The 17,256-nt window shown below is 36.1% G+C and overlaps 1 protein-coding gene across 1 annotated transcript; it reads left to right on the forward strand.

Moving 5' to 3' along the window:
* The first annotated feature begins 1,009 nt into the window (after positions 1–1,009).
* LOC129365312 (uncharacterized) lies at positions 1,010–14,312 on the forward strand. Its single transcript, XM_055038449.1, has 4 exons — positions 1,010–1,179; positions 1,466–2,337; positions 13,270–13,401; positions 14,262–14,312. Exons 1-4 carry the CDS (start codon positions 1,161–1,163, stop codon positions 14,310–14,312), a joined length of 1,074 nt encoding a protein of 357 aa, XP_054894424.1. The 5' UTR covers positions 1,010–1,160.
* Positions 14,313–17,256: the final 2,944 nt, after the last annotated feature.

Genomic DNA, 17,256 nt, shown 5'->3' on the forward strand with positions numbered 1-17,256 from the left:
AAAAACGTCACCAAAATTCAAAGCTTTGGATTAAGAACTGGAGACATCGCGAGCAAGGATTATATTTGTTGAATAGAACATGGGAGTGAGGTTTTTTCTTTTTTTCATAAAAAATACAGTTTTTAATGTTTTCGGTTTGGTCGTTTAATTAACCGTTTACGTATAATTTTATAATTTTTCGCTGTATTTATGTTGTTGTGGAATATATGCACATGACGGAATGACTGAAACATCAGAGCAGCTTAAAGTAGAAGAAAGCATTTCCTGCTTATTCGTTATTAGAAAATCAGATGGCAGTTATCCTTTCCCCCCCAACCGACCGTGAAAGCTTAACGTATTCCCGCTCCTTTAATTGAAACTTATTGTACTGTTTGAAATTGTATTATGACTGCAGAATAAAATCAAATGCACCATTTCAACCAAAGATTGGAATGCACTTCTCAAGCAGATGTACTCTGGTACATCTGCGCCGAGACTGAGCCATTTTTCTAGCCTTTTAATGCTAACGCTATAGCCACCGGAAGATGTCCAACCCCAGAGTACATCCGGGGCGGATGTGCGCATGCGCGGGGCCCGGTCGGTTGTGCGCATGCGCGGAGCCGGGGCGGTTGTGCGCATGCGCGGGAACCGGTCGGTTGTGCGCATGCGCGGGGCCGGGGCGGATTTGCGCATGCGCGGGGCCGTGGCGGATTTGCGCATGCGCGGGGCCGTGGCGGATGTGGGATTGGACAACTTCCGGTGGCTATAGCGTTAGCATTACAAGGCTAGGAAAATAGCTCAGTCTCGGCGCAGTTGTTTTTGTTCAGTCCCTGGTTGTTCATGTGGGGCAAGAAAACAGCCATATCTGTCATATCATGCGTTCCCGACGGACCTGGACCAACGGAGGCAGTGGATCCAGGCGATCCGAAGAGATGAAGGTCCGGACTTTTGCGTAAAGACGGGGAGCACTTTCGTATGTAGCCGCCACTTCACACCGGAGGATTTTGTTAGCGGATCCACCACCAGCCGCCTTAAAAGTGGGGCTGTTCCTTCCCTGTTTGCCTGGAATAACTTCACTGCACCGGCAATGAGAGAGTCTGCTTTCGAGAGGGCGAAGAAACGGCAGTTTGTCCTCTCAGAAAGCGAGCCAGGCTGAAGATGCTAATGCAGACCATGACTACATGGCACATCCACCCGCAGGTAAAAGATAGTAGTATATTATATATATTTTCCATGTAAGATAATTTCAGTAAAATATTACTATTGCTATATTATTATTATTATTATTATTATGATCACATAATAATGAAAATTTGAGATTATGTGGTTATTTATTTTGTGGAGAGATGAAGTCAATGGCTGTAGTGTATACATACATGCTCCGACTCACAACATGTATTGATCTTCACAGAAGTAATATTTCAAATATATAATTAAAACTGATTGCTAACCATATGTTTTGTTATTTTATTTTGTGGTTTTACAGGTGCACTTGATGAAGCTCTGGATTATATCAAGGAGTTGGAGGCCAGACTTCAAAAAGTGGATTTGTCTGCCACACTTTTTAGCCGCTACTGTGCCTCTGATGACCAGATCCGGTTCTACACCAAATTTCCATCTGAATGTGTATTCCGGATCTTCTGGGAGTCCATTGCACCCTCTTCATCATGTCTGGTGTACTGGACCAGAGCACAGAAACTTGGAGAGGAAGCATGTGCTGAAGCCAGCCCTGCCTGCTGCATGCCTCTGATTGATGAGTTCCTGATGCAATTCAGGGTAGCAGTGGGCATCAAGGAGCAGCTCATTGCTGACATGTTTCAAGTCAGCATAGCTACTGTCAGCCGAGTGACCATCACCTGGGCCAACTACCTCTTCACTGTGTTCTCTTCCATCAACCTGTGGATTAGTCGTGAGAAGGTAAAAGCCAGTATGCCTCAGAAATTTCTGAAGTTCTCTCCAAATGTCCGTGTCATCTTGGACTGCACAGAAGTTGCTCTGGAAGCGCCGTCATCCCTCACCTTACAGTCTGAAACGTTCTCTGCCTACAAGAACCACACCACTCTGAAAGGGCTGATTGGAGTTGCTCCCTGTGGGTTGGTGACATTTATTTCAGCGTTGTATACAGGCTGCATCGCCGACAAAGAAATAAAGAAGGTCAGTGGAATCCTTCCTCTGCTTGAGCTGGGAGATGAAGTCATGGCAGATAAAGGCTTCCTCATTCAAGACCTCCTTCATGAAGTTGGAGCCAAACTCATCATTCCACCATTTAGGCATCCTGGTCAGTTCAGCAAGGAAGAGACAGAGGAGACCCAGACCATTGCTCAGCTGCGGATCATTGTAGAGCGAGCAATCGCTAGAGTAAAGTGCTACCACATCTGGGATTCCCCTGTGCCTCTCACTTTAATAGGAACTGTCAATCAAATCTGGCACAACTGTTGTGTTTTGGCAAATTATCAAGGCCCATTTTTTGTTGCAGACTAAATTATTTCTGTATGTTAATTGTTGTAATGCTATGTAAAAAGTTAAATGTCTAGACCTTTGCAAAAAATATTCAATTAAAACACACTTTAGCAGCATACTTGACTTTCTTTCTGTATTAAGTTGAATTGCAAGGAAAACAAATCAAGTACAATTTACAATATCTAGTAAAAACAAAAAAAATCCATAACTATTTCATATTTTATAATTGTAGATTTAAAAAATACTGAAGACAACCTCAAGGAGAAAAATTTTAAAACATAAGTTTTAAGACAACTGCAGTTAAGAAAACAAATTTTTGTAAACTATCCAACTGCCTTTTAAAAACATTTGCACATCTCTGTATGTTTCATGAGTAACAACTATTTACAGTGATTCACACAGCTTGAGATTGGATATTTGAAATGCAAAGGAACAAAAGGGTTAGTTACACATTTTATAATTCTTGCATTGACATGAACATATCAATGAAGGTGTTAAAGTAAAATAAGTCCAGTTTAGATTTCATTTGATCAATGAAAGCCTCATCACGCCACACCCGCTCAACAGTTATTGTTGTTAGAAAGTTCTAAGATTGACGTAAGGGCAAAATTGGGCCCGACAATCGTGTAGTGTGAACTGGGCATTAGACGAAACTTATGAACTGTTTTATCAAATCTCCTATGTATAAGTAACATTCATTGATACTTTCTCTCAAGATATAAAACATCTGCCCCGTTTCAACAAGGGCAACAAAAATTCAACACTAACAACACCAAGAAATGTGTGATACACAACAATATAAAGTGTCAATGTATTTTATATTCAGGAGTTTTCTAAGAGAGTGACATTAGCTTATTGGAGAACAAAAGTGATTTCAAGATACTGAACTGGGAAAGTTAAGAGCAAATCATTTCCACATGCTGCCTAGGAATGCTGATTTGTAATTTTTTTTAAACTTTGAGACAGCGTCTCATGCACACAATAAATTAAGGAAAAATTATGTTACAAAACAGTTAACTAAAGGGAAGACAACACAAACAAGAACAAATAAATCTAAGTTAGAGACTTACAGAAATCAGCTTTTCTAACCAAACAACAATCACGAGTCCAGAGGAAACGCTTCTACAAAACTGATGAATGTAATTCTATGTTAAATATTATGTCTGCTTTCAGTTAAATGAGGTGGCTGTAAAAAGTCTACTTTGGCTCTTTACAAATGTCCAACACCTTTTTTGAGTTGTAATTCATTAATTTAATCCAGGCTAGAAAGTCTGCTACCCCTGCTGTGATACTTTTTCTGTGCAGTCAGGCAACATCTGATTTAATTAGACATTTTCAAACCCAAAGCAGGACATTTTCTACTGGTTGCTTTATCAGGCCAAGGATTGTCTAACTTTAAATTTTGAGACCAATTATTCAGAAGGAACAAAGTATTTATTGATGTTGTTGCTTTCAAGAACATGTATTGTTTTCAAGTTTTTCTTTCCAGTTGTGTTCTGGCCTGTGACATTCAATTCCACAAAAAAACAACTTGTGTCAGAAAAACCAAACGGATACAAAGAAAAGTACAGTCAAGCTCAGTGAAGGTTAATTAAGAGCTTTATGGTTGGAGCTCTGATTTTAGGCATTAGTGGATAGAAAAAATATTCACCAAAACAAAAATAGTGAAAGAAAAGCTTCCATTTTGAAATTGAATATCATTTTTTTCCAGTGAAGAGGAGGATGTCAGAAGTAACATTTTCTAAAAGCAGTAACCTGAAGATTTAACAAACTGTCACTCTGTGGAGAAATTTAAAGGGCTTTGCAGCAAGTCCAGGTAAATTGTGGTTCACTATTTCACAACTGACTGCTTGTGACATTGCTTAAAACATTGTAATTCTAGAACCGTTTTTGTAGACATGCTTTCTTTTTTTTTGACCAGCACCCATTAAGGTTCTCAATCCTCTAAAAGACACTCTAAGTGACTGTTAATAGATGCTTCCTCATCACCATAGGACACTTCATGCATCTCAAAATCTTCAAAAACTATTTTTCTTTCAAAAATATTCCAGTAAAGGTTTTGGGAGAAATTGCATAGAAATAAAGGTTTCCTTGGAAAAAGTCTAATGAGGTGATGTAAACTGGACTGGGATGCTTGTATTATTTGGGGTTTGGTTTCAGTTCAGCAGTGGAACTGCGGAAAGATTGTTTTTCACTGATTTCTCCTTTGATGTCTAACTTTCACAAGCTCTGTTGCACAGACTGAAAACACATGGAATGAATTATAGCTTATCAATTGTAAAGTACTGTTTACATGGATGGGTATCAGGGCTTCGTTCTCCACATTAACCTGCCATTTGGGGGCATGTCAGATTTTTTTTTTCTTTTTTTGGATGTGCATCTCTTCATTTTCACTGACCATTTTAACATAGAAATATACTTTGATTTGAATACCTTAGAGCACTTGGGCTCTGTACGTTCAATATTGTGTTCTGAGAAAAGTGAAATTTTAACTATGACCAGCTTCCCTAATCATATTTTGGGAAAGCAAGATGCTACCACTACAATATGTCACCATAGGATTGGTGTTTCTTTCTTCATGCTAAGCGTTTTCCATTACACAATGTGTTTTGAAGTGCTGCACGATATATCAGATCATACGTAACCTTACAAAACCATTTAATATTGCAACTTGAAAGGACAAGTTGGAGATAATATTTGACAAGTTACTCATTAACATTTGCCAAGCAATGCTGTTTGAGGAACAATAGGTTCAATTCCAATATTCCAATTCCAATATTTTCATAATAATATTTAAACTACAATCACAACTGCATGTTTTTGTTAGACCCCTTGTGTTTTTCATGTTGGTTAAAAAGTTCAATTTATGTTATGTTTGACCAGAGAACCTTTTTCCATTTGTTTTTTTGTGTCGTCTAGATGGCTTGTGGCAAACTGCTAATAGGGCTTCTTTTGGCTTATTCGTTGCCACTCTTCCATAAAATCATATTTGCGGAGAGCAAAACTAATAGTTGTCCTGCCAATAGATTCTCCCACCTGAGTTGTTAAACTCTAAGCTACCATGTGCCTCTTGGCTGCTTCTGTGATTAGAAATGTCCTTGCCCAAATTGTGAGATGTCCAAAGTTTGGAATGTTGTTCTAAAATGTTACTCTGATTTAAAATATTTGAAAACTTTCACCTTGAGGTTTATATTTTGTTTATTAATGTTCTCAAGCAAACCTAAGGCCATTGCAGAAATGCTGTGTTTAATTTACATTCTAAATTACATACAGTTTGACTTTATTAATATGGGTGAATTCAGGAGGCAAACATTTCTGATGGATTTTATGTATGGGTTTTACAATTAACAGTGCTTAATGAAAAGGCAATTCCATTTTTTTAAAGTTTGTATTTGTTAAAAAGTACTTCATTTTTTAAAACTATGTACATTTTCCGTGCCGTCTCACAATCATGCACAACCTCATGCTGGTCAATCACAAGAAAATCCTGACAAAATCACAACTGTAAATTGTGATGTGGAAAAAAAAGCATGGGTATGGATCCTTCTGTAAGCCACATCCTAACTATTGCTGATTGTGATCATTAATATTATTGCTCCAATGACATGGCAACAATGCACAAGCCAACGTGTACTATTGTTTAAAATATTACACTCATTTATCTGTTTCCAAAGTGAGCCAAAACATGAGACTATGAGAAGACTTTGCTAAGCCAACAGAAATCAGAAGAGAGAAGGAAATTGTTTTCTAATGGCTTTGAACCATTATTTCAGGGAGGATTCTGGCAGGGTAATTAAGGGTGCTGTCAGTGAAAAAGTAAAACCCTTCTGCTTTTAATGTCAAAGAAAGATAGAGAAGACTCTTCTTACCACAAACTGAAAAACTCAAATCTGTACTTGTTTGCTTTCATTCCTTCATTTAAACGAACAAAACCACTTTAAATCATCCATTTATGGAATCAGAAGTATGTGAAAACAATCAGCCGTTCACTGTGAAGGTTTACTGAGTTTAAGACAAGAATGTTCTAACAGGACCACTTACAATTCAAATGTTTAAAATATTTTAATTTGTATTTTGACACTATTTTTGTATTTGGAAACTTTGAGTTGTTTTATGACTATAATCAACTTCAATTAGATTTTTGCCTGTTAGTATTTATTTTTATTTGAAAATCTATTTAAAGACAGAGGGAAATTGCTTAATTGTTATTTATTCATCTGCATTTAGAAATAATCTACCAATTATTTCGGTTTCCAGTGAGAGATGGAGTGGTCTGCCTTGGTCTAAATGTCCTGAGTGCCAGATTACCAGCCTGTAGGAGTGTGTTATCTTCTCATGAAGATACATCAAGAATTGCTTCAAGTTATCTGTGATTATTTTCCACAGTTTCTATATGGTCAATTCTATTCATTATTTGATCACTGTCATTCCTGACATTGTTATGCAGTACTGGTTTCAGGCAGGACTAAAGTGTAGCCATCAGCTTTAAAATGCCAATTCCATGTCAAAATATGGACCTACACAGAATGCAACCAGAGGATCCAGTGGAGGACAATGTAACCTGGAAATCTTATATACACTGAGGGAAAGAATGGAACCAGAGCTAATTACAGGTGAGTGTGAGGAGCTGGACACAAAGCAGGCAGAGGTAAGTGGGGAAATGAGAAACAGCTGGGAAGGGGAGCAGAGAAAACAAAAGGAAAACGCTACACTAATATAATCAGTAAACAAAAAGAAACACTAATCTATGGAAACAGGCGCAGAGTACAAGCAATGAAATCATGAACTCAATAAACTCAAGGAATGAACTAAAGTAGAAAAATCTAAGAAAATAAACAATGAAGAAAGAGACAAAATTGAAGCTAATTTATTTCCTATCAGTGATTATTTTTTTATTCTTTCTTATTTATCCAGAAAATCTTTTGAGGTCTTACTTTCACTAATTTCATCATTAATTGACCTTTTAATTGTTGCTGAAATTAGTTATTAGAAATATCCAGAAATATTTTGTGAGGTGCCCCCAATTTTTTTGTTTCACACAACATTTTACATGATTGCATATAAGGCACAAACTTTCAGTTTCAGACATTCAGCTGTTGATTTGGGAAAAGTTTATGAATTTGGAGATAGATCTACTTGTTTCTTACCCCATTGACTTTGTGCAATGGAGCACAGCCATTCTAATCTTTAGCATGATGCTACCACCACTATTCTCTACCATATTCTCAGAGCTTGAAAGCCTAACTCTGAGTTCAGCAAACAGTCTTCATGAAAATGTGGCAAAATAAAATCATTAAAACAAAAACTAAATTATTTCTCTAGAAGGTATTTGGCTCATCCACATTAGCAGCTGCAAATTTCTTTCACGCTTGAAGGTGTCAGTTTTGGAGCAGACACTTCCTTCTTGGACTGCAACTTTTTGGCCATGCTGTTAGAATTACTTTACTTTGGACATTGATGCTGGTGTCAAGATATTTTCCAGTTCATGGCTAACTTGGGGCTTGGTGGTTCCTGGGTTGTTCTTGAACATCATAACCAATATTCTTTCATCTAATGAGGGGGCAGTTTAGATCAAAAAGTTGAACCTTGGACATAGTTTCCCACTGGATGGTGCCAATATGATGGAAAGAATAGACACATCATTTACTTAGGTTTGGGAGGCAGACATACCAATGTAACCAACTCAATTAAAAGGCATTTTTAGCTCGTATGGATTAGAGAAAAAAATAGAAAAAGATCTTATTTTAGTGAACCACATAAGTTGCATGGGGTGCTATTAGACCATGAAGAGTTCAAAAATATTACAATCCAGATGCAATTTCCACCGATTATGAGAGCATGTAAACATCTGACCAGCACCATAAATTACAGGTCTTTACAGGAGCAGTTCAAATTTGAGAATCAGCACAAGAGACAGAAAAGTTGTTCTGGCTCCTGCAGTGAGAATGAGAAGCAAGACCATTTTTTTCTATCCCTAAGTGTCGTGTACCCATTAACCACAACCACAAAAGTGCCACTCAGCAACATGTGAGCCTCTGGACAGCTGCAACATGTACTTCAGGTATAATGGCTAGTGTGATCTCTGAGGTTGCACAATTGAAAAAAAAGAGCAGTTCAAGCTTTGTTGGTGGCCCAATTGCAATTCCACTTTGACCTTTCCGCTATATGACCTTGTTACATGGAACACCATCAGATCCTACAAAGAAGAGTTGTCTTCTTTCTAAAAAGTAAAAAGGCAACTGCAAGGCATTGAGGAACCTTAATATATACGTTTTCCATCCCATGAAATTATTTACGTAATTATCCATCTTGCTAAGTTGTTTGTACTAAGATTTAGAAGACACTTAGCAATAGTTCTGACATTATCATTTGAAAAATCTCACTAGTAAATTACATGATCTGAACATTAATCGGGAAAAAAAAATAATAGTGTCTCCTACGCTCACTACTATGAAAGATCACTGCATATTATAATTGTGGTTGTAATGTTTTCAGGACCTAAATTACAGAATGTTTCAATCAGTGAGTGGTTGCAGGCTAGCAGCCAAGCATCAGATTCTGATTATCAAATCTGTCCACACATGACATCATGTATACATACAGAGTGTGGTTAGCAGTCTGCTGGCTCTCATACATCTACAGTGTCGGGGAATGCTTCTCATTATCCCCCTTGCTTAAATGTCACATCCTGACTCACTCTATAATTAACATTAGAAAGGAGCTTGTAACACTGAAAATAGCACACTCTAATATGTTTGAGCTCTAGTTGAAGGCAAAAGCTGTTGGCTTCTGTGCCCTAAGTTGTGGCTTGAGGAATGTCTAGTCATGATTTCTTTAGTTTTCATGGTTTGGTCTTAAAAGGATATCTTAGAGTCCATTGTGCTGAAGCCAGTGGGAAAGGTCTTACTCTGCAGTCAGTGGGAACAATACCAGTTACTGTGTTCAGTAATCTTGGCTTGCGAAGAGGTGTTGTTTATTCTTTCTTCTGGACTAAACTGAGATCACTGCTGTTTGAAAATAAATGTCAATGACCTTGTCACAGGCACCTCATTGATGAATCACTAGAAAATGAGAGAAAACATTCAGAAAAATACAGCTAAGAGTGGTCATCTGATTGAGAAACAGCTTCTGTCTGATTACTGGAACCTGGATCATGCATAGAAAAATAACTTTTTTCATAAGATCTCATAAACTACTTTCACTTGACCAAAAAATAATTCTATATTAATTCTTACACATGTTGTGTAATGTCCTTCCAAATTCCACAAAAATATTTTGGGAACATAATTCAGTTATATGTGGATGTAAATGTAATATCTGCTGAAGCACTTAATGTACATTTTATATTTCTGCAGAGCTGGTGTAAGATTAGTGGGATTTTGTGGAAATAAAGCTTTGACAAACCAATCAGAGCATGGTCTTTTTTTTTTCCCAAATGGAGCAGCCTGTGGCTTTTATAACTTAAAAAGGTAAAGTAAAGTTCCTTTTTTCCTTTCAAATTAACCACAAAACCACAATTTCCACAGGGCTGTCCTCTCAGACAGTCAGTCTCACCTCTACAGTCCCACCTGTAGAGGAAAGGGTAAGACAACTGTCTGGATCTTGTGACTCATAATATCCACAGCTGAAATACCTTCCACTTGCTTTCATTGGTGCAGCTGTAAATCTCTTTACACATGTTTTAGTGTCATGCCACAGCTTGTCTATGAAATGCAGTACATCAACAATGTGGCTGTGAAGAAAATGATCAACAGGGATGATTCACAACAACTGAAATTAGCAACAAACAAAATGGTGAGAAACTTTTTCCAAAAAAGATGGGCTATATCAACTGTTCATTTAATAATAATTTTGTAAAACATGAGAAAACAATTTATGGAAAAATGTACCATGTATTCTTTTACCCTCTGGCTGATGGCTTGAAGTCTAAAAACAGGCAATGTATGAAATTTTAAATAAGTATCTACCTGAGTAAATTACAGATTTGCGCTATAGAAGATGTTGCTCTAAAGATAATGTATGTATGTATATTACAGTGAATCATATGCAGTCATATAGTTTCTAATGCATACTGCATATATTCTTATGACAAATTGTAAACACACTAACGCATTACAGGAGTGGATCCTGCTTAATCTTGAGGGTTTTATCTTTTCCAGTAGCAGATGTGTGTTACCACAGAGAGCTATAACAAGGGCCAAAATTAAGGAAGAGACACTGAAGAATAAACTAAATAACTTACCAAAACCACTGACATTAAAACAATTTTTTCACTTCATGAGGTCAAAAGCATTTTCCCCAAGCTAATATCCTATGTCTGCAAGAAAATAACCTATTGTATTAACTGCGATAGCTATCCTGGGAAGGGGAAGACAACTTTCTTACCCTTTCAATTTGCACTTTTTAAAAACTTAAATATTTGAAGTCAGACTACATGGCATAAATAGAAGTTTCATTCTCTATATATGCCTAATATCGGGGCCTAAATGCATATCATACTATAGTTTTTTAAATTTTTTTCTGAAGTTCATGCAAAATTTGGATTATCTTCAATGTGTGCTCACTAAAGATGAGCTTTATGTGTTTTTTGTATTGGCCAGCACTATCAGTACTGTCCTATGTAAATTTCATTTTCTAATTTTGAAGCAAAGATCTTTGAGTTCAGGAAAATAATTATGTAATGATGTAATTTGACACAAAAATAACTATCAACATGACCACTTGATCTATTTAATCAGTTTTGATTCAGTAAATTATTTGTTTCTTTATTGTAATATTTCCTCGAGTGAACAATGTGTAATAAATGCTCCCATCTTTGTTAAATTTTCCTACTAAACTTACTTATATAGGTTCACAATGGTGGTTTTGAGACATTAGTGTTCTTGGTAGTTTGAACAGAACAGCTAACACTAATACATTTGCTGTCCTCTGGATTTACTTTGAACATAATCAAGATTCTACTTAAACACTGGAGCTTACAATAAGATCCAAATGAATTAATTGAAAGAACATGATTAAAATGACTAAATATACCAGTTTAAAAACAGAATGTTCCCACAAAAGAAACTATAATGAAAAAGAAAATAATTAGACAATAAACAATACAGCTAAGTATAATAAATTTTATGTTATTTCAGCCTTTTTCTCTCCCTTTCTCAGATACTAAAATCTACTTGAGCATGAAGTTGTGCTCCAGCGACTGTGTCTCTGTAAACAACGTCTAGTTAGAACGCAAAGCTTTACATTTCCATAATGTTTAGTAAAGCCTGCTGCTTTGAACTCTGAGCGGAAATAGAAAAACTGGATGACAGTTTCTTGCAACTGTTGGAAAAAGATTTCTAACTGTTGCCACATGTCCAAGCAGACATCACAACATGTAGTAGCCAAAAGCCTAACAAGCACAAGTTTATGCCTTGTGGTTAGCCATGAGATTCATAAATGAAATGACGATACAGTTCTGTGTAGCTGCCAGGAGTGATGTTCTGTTTGGACATCTTTACATGTGTGCTCAGTTTCTATATGTTATGTTTATGATACAGCAGTTACAAAGAAAACAAATGGCAGCAGGTATATTTTAGTCCTCATAAGTTAATTAGTTTTAGTGATTTTCCTATTTCACTTCCAGTTTTGAGTAAGTTTCACTTCTAACAGAACTGACTCACCTTACACAGTTTTTTCGGTAATTTAGCAACTCTTTAAAACCAACAGAACTTTAAACTATCCACCTTCTAATCAGACTTATCCTTGCAGGGTCACAAAGGCAGTGCTGGTACCTTTCTCCAGCAGTCATCTATCAATAGGTGGAGTGTGCCTTGGACTTTTTCCATATATTTTATTGGTTCGATGGGTAAAACTCAACATTTATGTCCATGTTTTTATTCATAGATTTTTTTTTAATGAGATAATTTACTATAATTTACTATAACTTTTCTGTCTGTCGTCAAGTACTTTTTCTGAACTAGAAAATTTTCATGATAACAGAATGTTAATGTAGCAACACTAATGACAAAAACCAACAGTAAAAATGATGTAAGGCCATAAAGACCCAAAACAGCTCAGTGTCCACAGAGATCTTTGTGTGAAGCCATAAAGCCCTACAAGGTAGAAATTAATATTAGCTCTCTCCTGTGTCTTGACACATCTGTGAACTAAAATTAAAAATGAGAACACTGGCGCTTCTGCTGACTGCATCAGTGCAGATGGCAGAAGATTATTACTGTGCCATCATCTCATGTGAGAACAGAAGATCCTCTGCTGATATCTTGACACGTACTGCAGGACACTTACTTACTTAGGTAAAAGTCCATGTTTTGACAGACACAAGAGGAAGTAAAGTAAAATTAGGCAGGTGGTTTTAATCTGGTGGACATTCAGCGTACATTGAAAACACAAGACATTGCAAAACATAATGTCTCCCTCAATCAAATGGTTATCATTTGTCATTCTTGTGTGAGAAGATAAATTATCTTTGGCAAGCTGCTGAGTAACAGTGATAAATCAGCAGGGAGAATATATACTTTAGAGTTTGAGGAGAGATGGTGTTGGAGAAGCTGAGGGGTCAGATCACAGTATGTTTTCAAGGAACTTCTCACTTACAGACTCAACTTATTCCTTCACCAACTTTGAGACTTGGCTAAGAGATTAACCAAAATTATTCATCTCACTTAAACTCAGTTGCTCCAGTCAAGAATAATAATAAATAAATAAATAAATAACAAATAAACTGACACAACTGATTTATAACAATGTGCAGGGCACAGCTGTGATAAATCCAAGAATTTGTGAAGTAAAATGAGTGACTGTCACTGACCTCCTTCTCTCTCTGGTCAGGTTTGGCCTCTGGCTGTTTTTACAGCCAACTGGACACAGGCTTTCCGCAAAAACCTGTTGCAAGAGGGTAAAAGTCTACTTGGAACGTGTCCATTTAGGGAAAAATGGGAGATATCAGCTGTTGCCAGAACGGTAAGTGGAAACACATGCGCTTGACAGGAAGAAGCCTGTGAGCTGGACCAAAAGAAACTGAAGCAGCTACTGCATCTAATCCTTCTTTATCAAATGAACAATTTGCATTCCTAAAATTTTACAATAAAATCAAAGCACATGTGATGATCTGAGTCCATCCTTTGCACTCATAAATATTTTTTTTTCCTTAACTGACCGTTTTTCTTTTTTATTTTGCTTAAATATATTTTTACAGATCCCTGCATAATTTATCTACTCCTCTCTAAAAGGTGTTTATATGCACAGCACTTCTCATAACTAAAACCATAAACCTGTGGCAGGAACATGGAGGTTGTCTGATTTCAACATGACATCACCTAGCAGACACTGTACACCATGTTAACAACAGCTGTAACTACTATTAACAGTCATCAGAACTGTAGAAGCAACTATTACTTATTTTTTTTCTCCACCGTTTATCAACATGACTGAGACGATGAGGTAATAACACCCCAAAGTCCTTCTTTCAAATATTTGGTGTACAGCCCAACATGCCTGGTGACAAATTTTAAATGGAACATTTAATGGTTTTGCTTCTCCCCTTTTCTTTCTTTTTTTTTTTTTCAAAAGCTGATTTTCATGGGTTTAGGAATAGTAATTGTCTTGTGAAAATTTCCTTCCAGGCGACTATGGATCTCTGCAGATTTTTCAGTTAATGTTCAATTTCGCTAGACATGCTTATTTTGGGATTACATTATTTGTGTTAAAAAAAAAAAAAGCCTAAAGAGGGCATCCTCGTGTGGAAGTTAAAAGGTGGCACAAGAACTTGTTTTCCACAGTTAAAATTAGCTTTCAGTTAACCAGATTGCATATTGTTGCAGGGACACTTTAAACCACGCTGCACACTGCCTCCCAAAAACCCACCACAATAGTGCCCACCACTATTGTAAAACAAAAAGACATCAGCATAACAGTCCAGTTTTCAGATCTTTACACTGGCTACCTGTTAGTCAAAGGGGCTCAAAGAATAGAATTTAAAATTTTATTAACAGTTCATAAAGAAGTCACTAATAAAAGCCCTGACTACATTTCTGATCTTCTGACCTGATGAAGCACAGAGACCAGTAGGATGGTGTAAATCAAATTCTCTCATCCTTCCAAGAGTTAGAAGTGAACACAACGAACCAAATTCAGCTTTTATGCACCAAATTTTTGAAATAAGTTTCCTGTTCACTGTAAGAGTGCTTCCACCCCAGTTGAGCAGACATGGTCAAAAACCTTTTTATTTGCTATGGCCTACTCTTAAAATATTATGTTTATTTACGTATTTATTAATTTACTGACCTGATTCCATTGAATCTGAATAGTTTTAATCTGTTTGATGTCTTTTTTTTTCATTTAGATGTTTTTAACCTCCTTGTACAAGCACTTTGAATTGTCATTGGGTGAAAGGTGCTATATAAATAAAGTTGAGTTGCCGTTCAGTCCCTTTAGTTATTAAATTCCCTTTCCTTACTTTCACTTACTCATAGTCGACATAAAACTAAAACTTTCCCAATCTGGTCCAGGATTTTACAGTGTTCATGTTGTTATAAGTTAAATAAGCCAACCCTTTAATTTATTTGGACTGTACTTCTGGTGTATTGCATTTGAATTTGGAAGATGGAAATTTTGAGGTCCAAGTCATAAAATTCAAACTGGGACAACCCTCATGGTGTGGATTCCCACCTGGCGTGCCACCTTAAAATCTAACATGACTGCTTTCTGTGTGTGAGTGGTGAGAGCTGCCATAACTAACAATTTATTTGCACATTTGTATTTCATGGAACCGTTCGGACACATACTGTTATCCAATAGCATCTGAGGAGAAAATCAGCCTGGCTTTAATTCGGATTGTAGAACTGCAGCAGCAGCCATATTGACTTTATTAATGTTTTGGAGAAGATTGTACAGTCCTGGCCGAACTTTCAAAAGCATTTGATGATCTTGATCATAAGCTGCTGGAAAATCAAGAATATTTGTTTGGGTGGGAGAGTTTAAGGCCGGTACAGATTCCTGTAAAAAAAAAAAAAAACATGTTTTGTGAGATGAAATTAGAGCCAGTTTTAGAGAACTTTGAAAAGAGCTCCCCAAAGCTAGATATCATGTCAGGTTTTATTTTTCTTTTTTAACAACATTTGTGATATCATGTTTGAAGTACTTTTAGGCCGCTATTGGCAGCATTCTTTATTTTTGTATATTTGGTTAAACTATTACAGGCATCACTGTTACATTGGTTCATGTGATTCAACAAAAAATGTCATTGCCTATTTTACTAATTTGCATGTTAAATACGTACATTTATATCAATTATATGTAGTCAAATGAATAACTTCTCCTTTATTTGGAACCTGCTTAACAGCAAAATCACAAATACCTGTGAATTACGGGTTTAATATGTAGTTTAAGAGAAATAGAAAGCACTCTCCCTACATCTTTAATTGTCTTTAAGAGGTAGAGTCATTGCACAGTCTGTCCAAGAAGAACAATCTGTACTTTCAGCTAATTTGTGCATGTGCTAAAAGGAATATTTCCAGGAAGGGTGTTTTTTTTTTCTTTTTCTTTTTGTATTTCATTGTAATTGTAAACATAGTGTATGATTTAAAAAAAGGGGGAAAAAAAAGAAATAAAGGTAAAAATAGCTTAATTTCATTCTGGTCATCTGCTTGTGGAAACAAAAAATAAGTCATGGTAGGTATGGTAAGGTAATTTTATTTATAGAGCACATTTTCAGCGACAAGGCAGTTCAAAATTCTTCTTCTCAAGTAATTGTATCTGCCCTTGTAAAGTTATGACCGAGTATTAGGATCATAGTAAAAATAAATAAATAAATAGTTAGAAGAATAAAGTGATAAAATTATGAGAATAAAGTAGTAAAATTAAGACAATTAATTAAATTGTATTACTAGAAAAAGTCATAATGTTACAAAAATAAGGTCACAATTTTATCACCATCTCAAAATAGTGCAACTCGTATCACTTGGACTTAAATGTATGACTTTAGTCTTGTACTTTTATGACTTTATTCCCATAACTGATTTATTTTTATTTTCTTAGCGTGGCTTTTAATCTCTAATATAAAATAATCAAAGAGGAGGAAAGATAGAGTAATCCATTTGTGTTTCTCATGCATGCATTTTTTTTTACTAAATCATATTGTTTGAACTAAATTATGACAATTATTATTCATTAAGAGACTTACAACTTTGCCTAGAAAAAATGTCATATTGTAAGAAGCAGTGTTTAAATTGATATAAATAAATACGTTATACTTCATTAGTTTACATTGTAAGAATAATCCAGAAGAATTTCTTCAGTCAATGTGCAAATAAACTAACAATGTGATCAAATTTTATGAGTTACTGGTCCGATTTGTCTTCTACAAGTAGTGAGCTTATGAATGAGTGAGAGTGACAATAAACAAAGTGTGAAATATATACTGATCCGGCACGAATAAAAACAGAAACCACGTTATTTGCAAATGAACTGGAGAATAAGTTAATGCAGGTGGCTGATTAGATTAGATTAATCTACTCTTTGACTTCAAAGATTTATTATGTATGTGGTGGGGGCGGTGAAAACCACATGAATGCTGAGTTGTAGTGAAACGATTGAAAGAAGAAACAAAGAAAAGTTAAGAAAGCACATGAATGGAAATGTGAATGCTAATCAACCCAAAGGAGGTTAAAGAGCTATGGAAGTATGCTCAAACCTTATTATTCAACACCACTCACAAGACCAGCACCTTAAAATGAGTTGTCAAGAACTGTTGTCATAAATACGTGGACAAAGCCCCGGGTTCTGCCAAGAGCCCATGCTGATGTTTCCCCTCCTTGC

Source organism: Poeciliopsis prolifica, unplaced genomic scaffold, assembly GCF_027474105.1.
Source record: "Poeciliopsis prolifica strain line A6 unplaced genomic scaffold, Auburn_PproV2 SCAFFOLD013, whole genome shotgun sequence".
In the NCBI taxonomy this organism is placed as follows: Eukaryota; Metazoa; Chordata; class Actinopteri; order Cyprinodontiformes; family Poeciliidae; genus Poeciliopsis; species Poeciliopsis prolifica.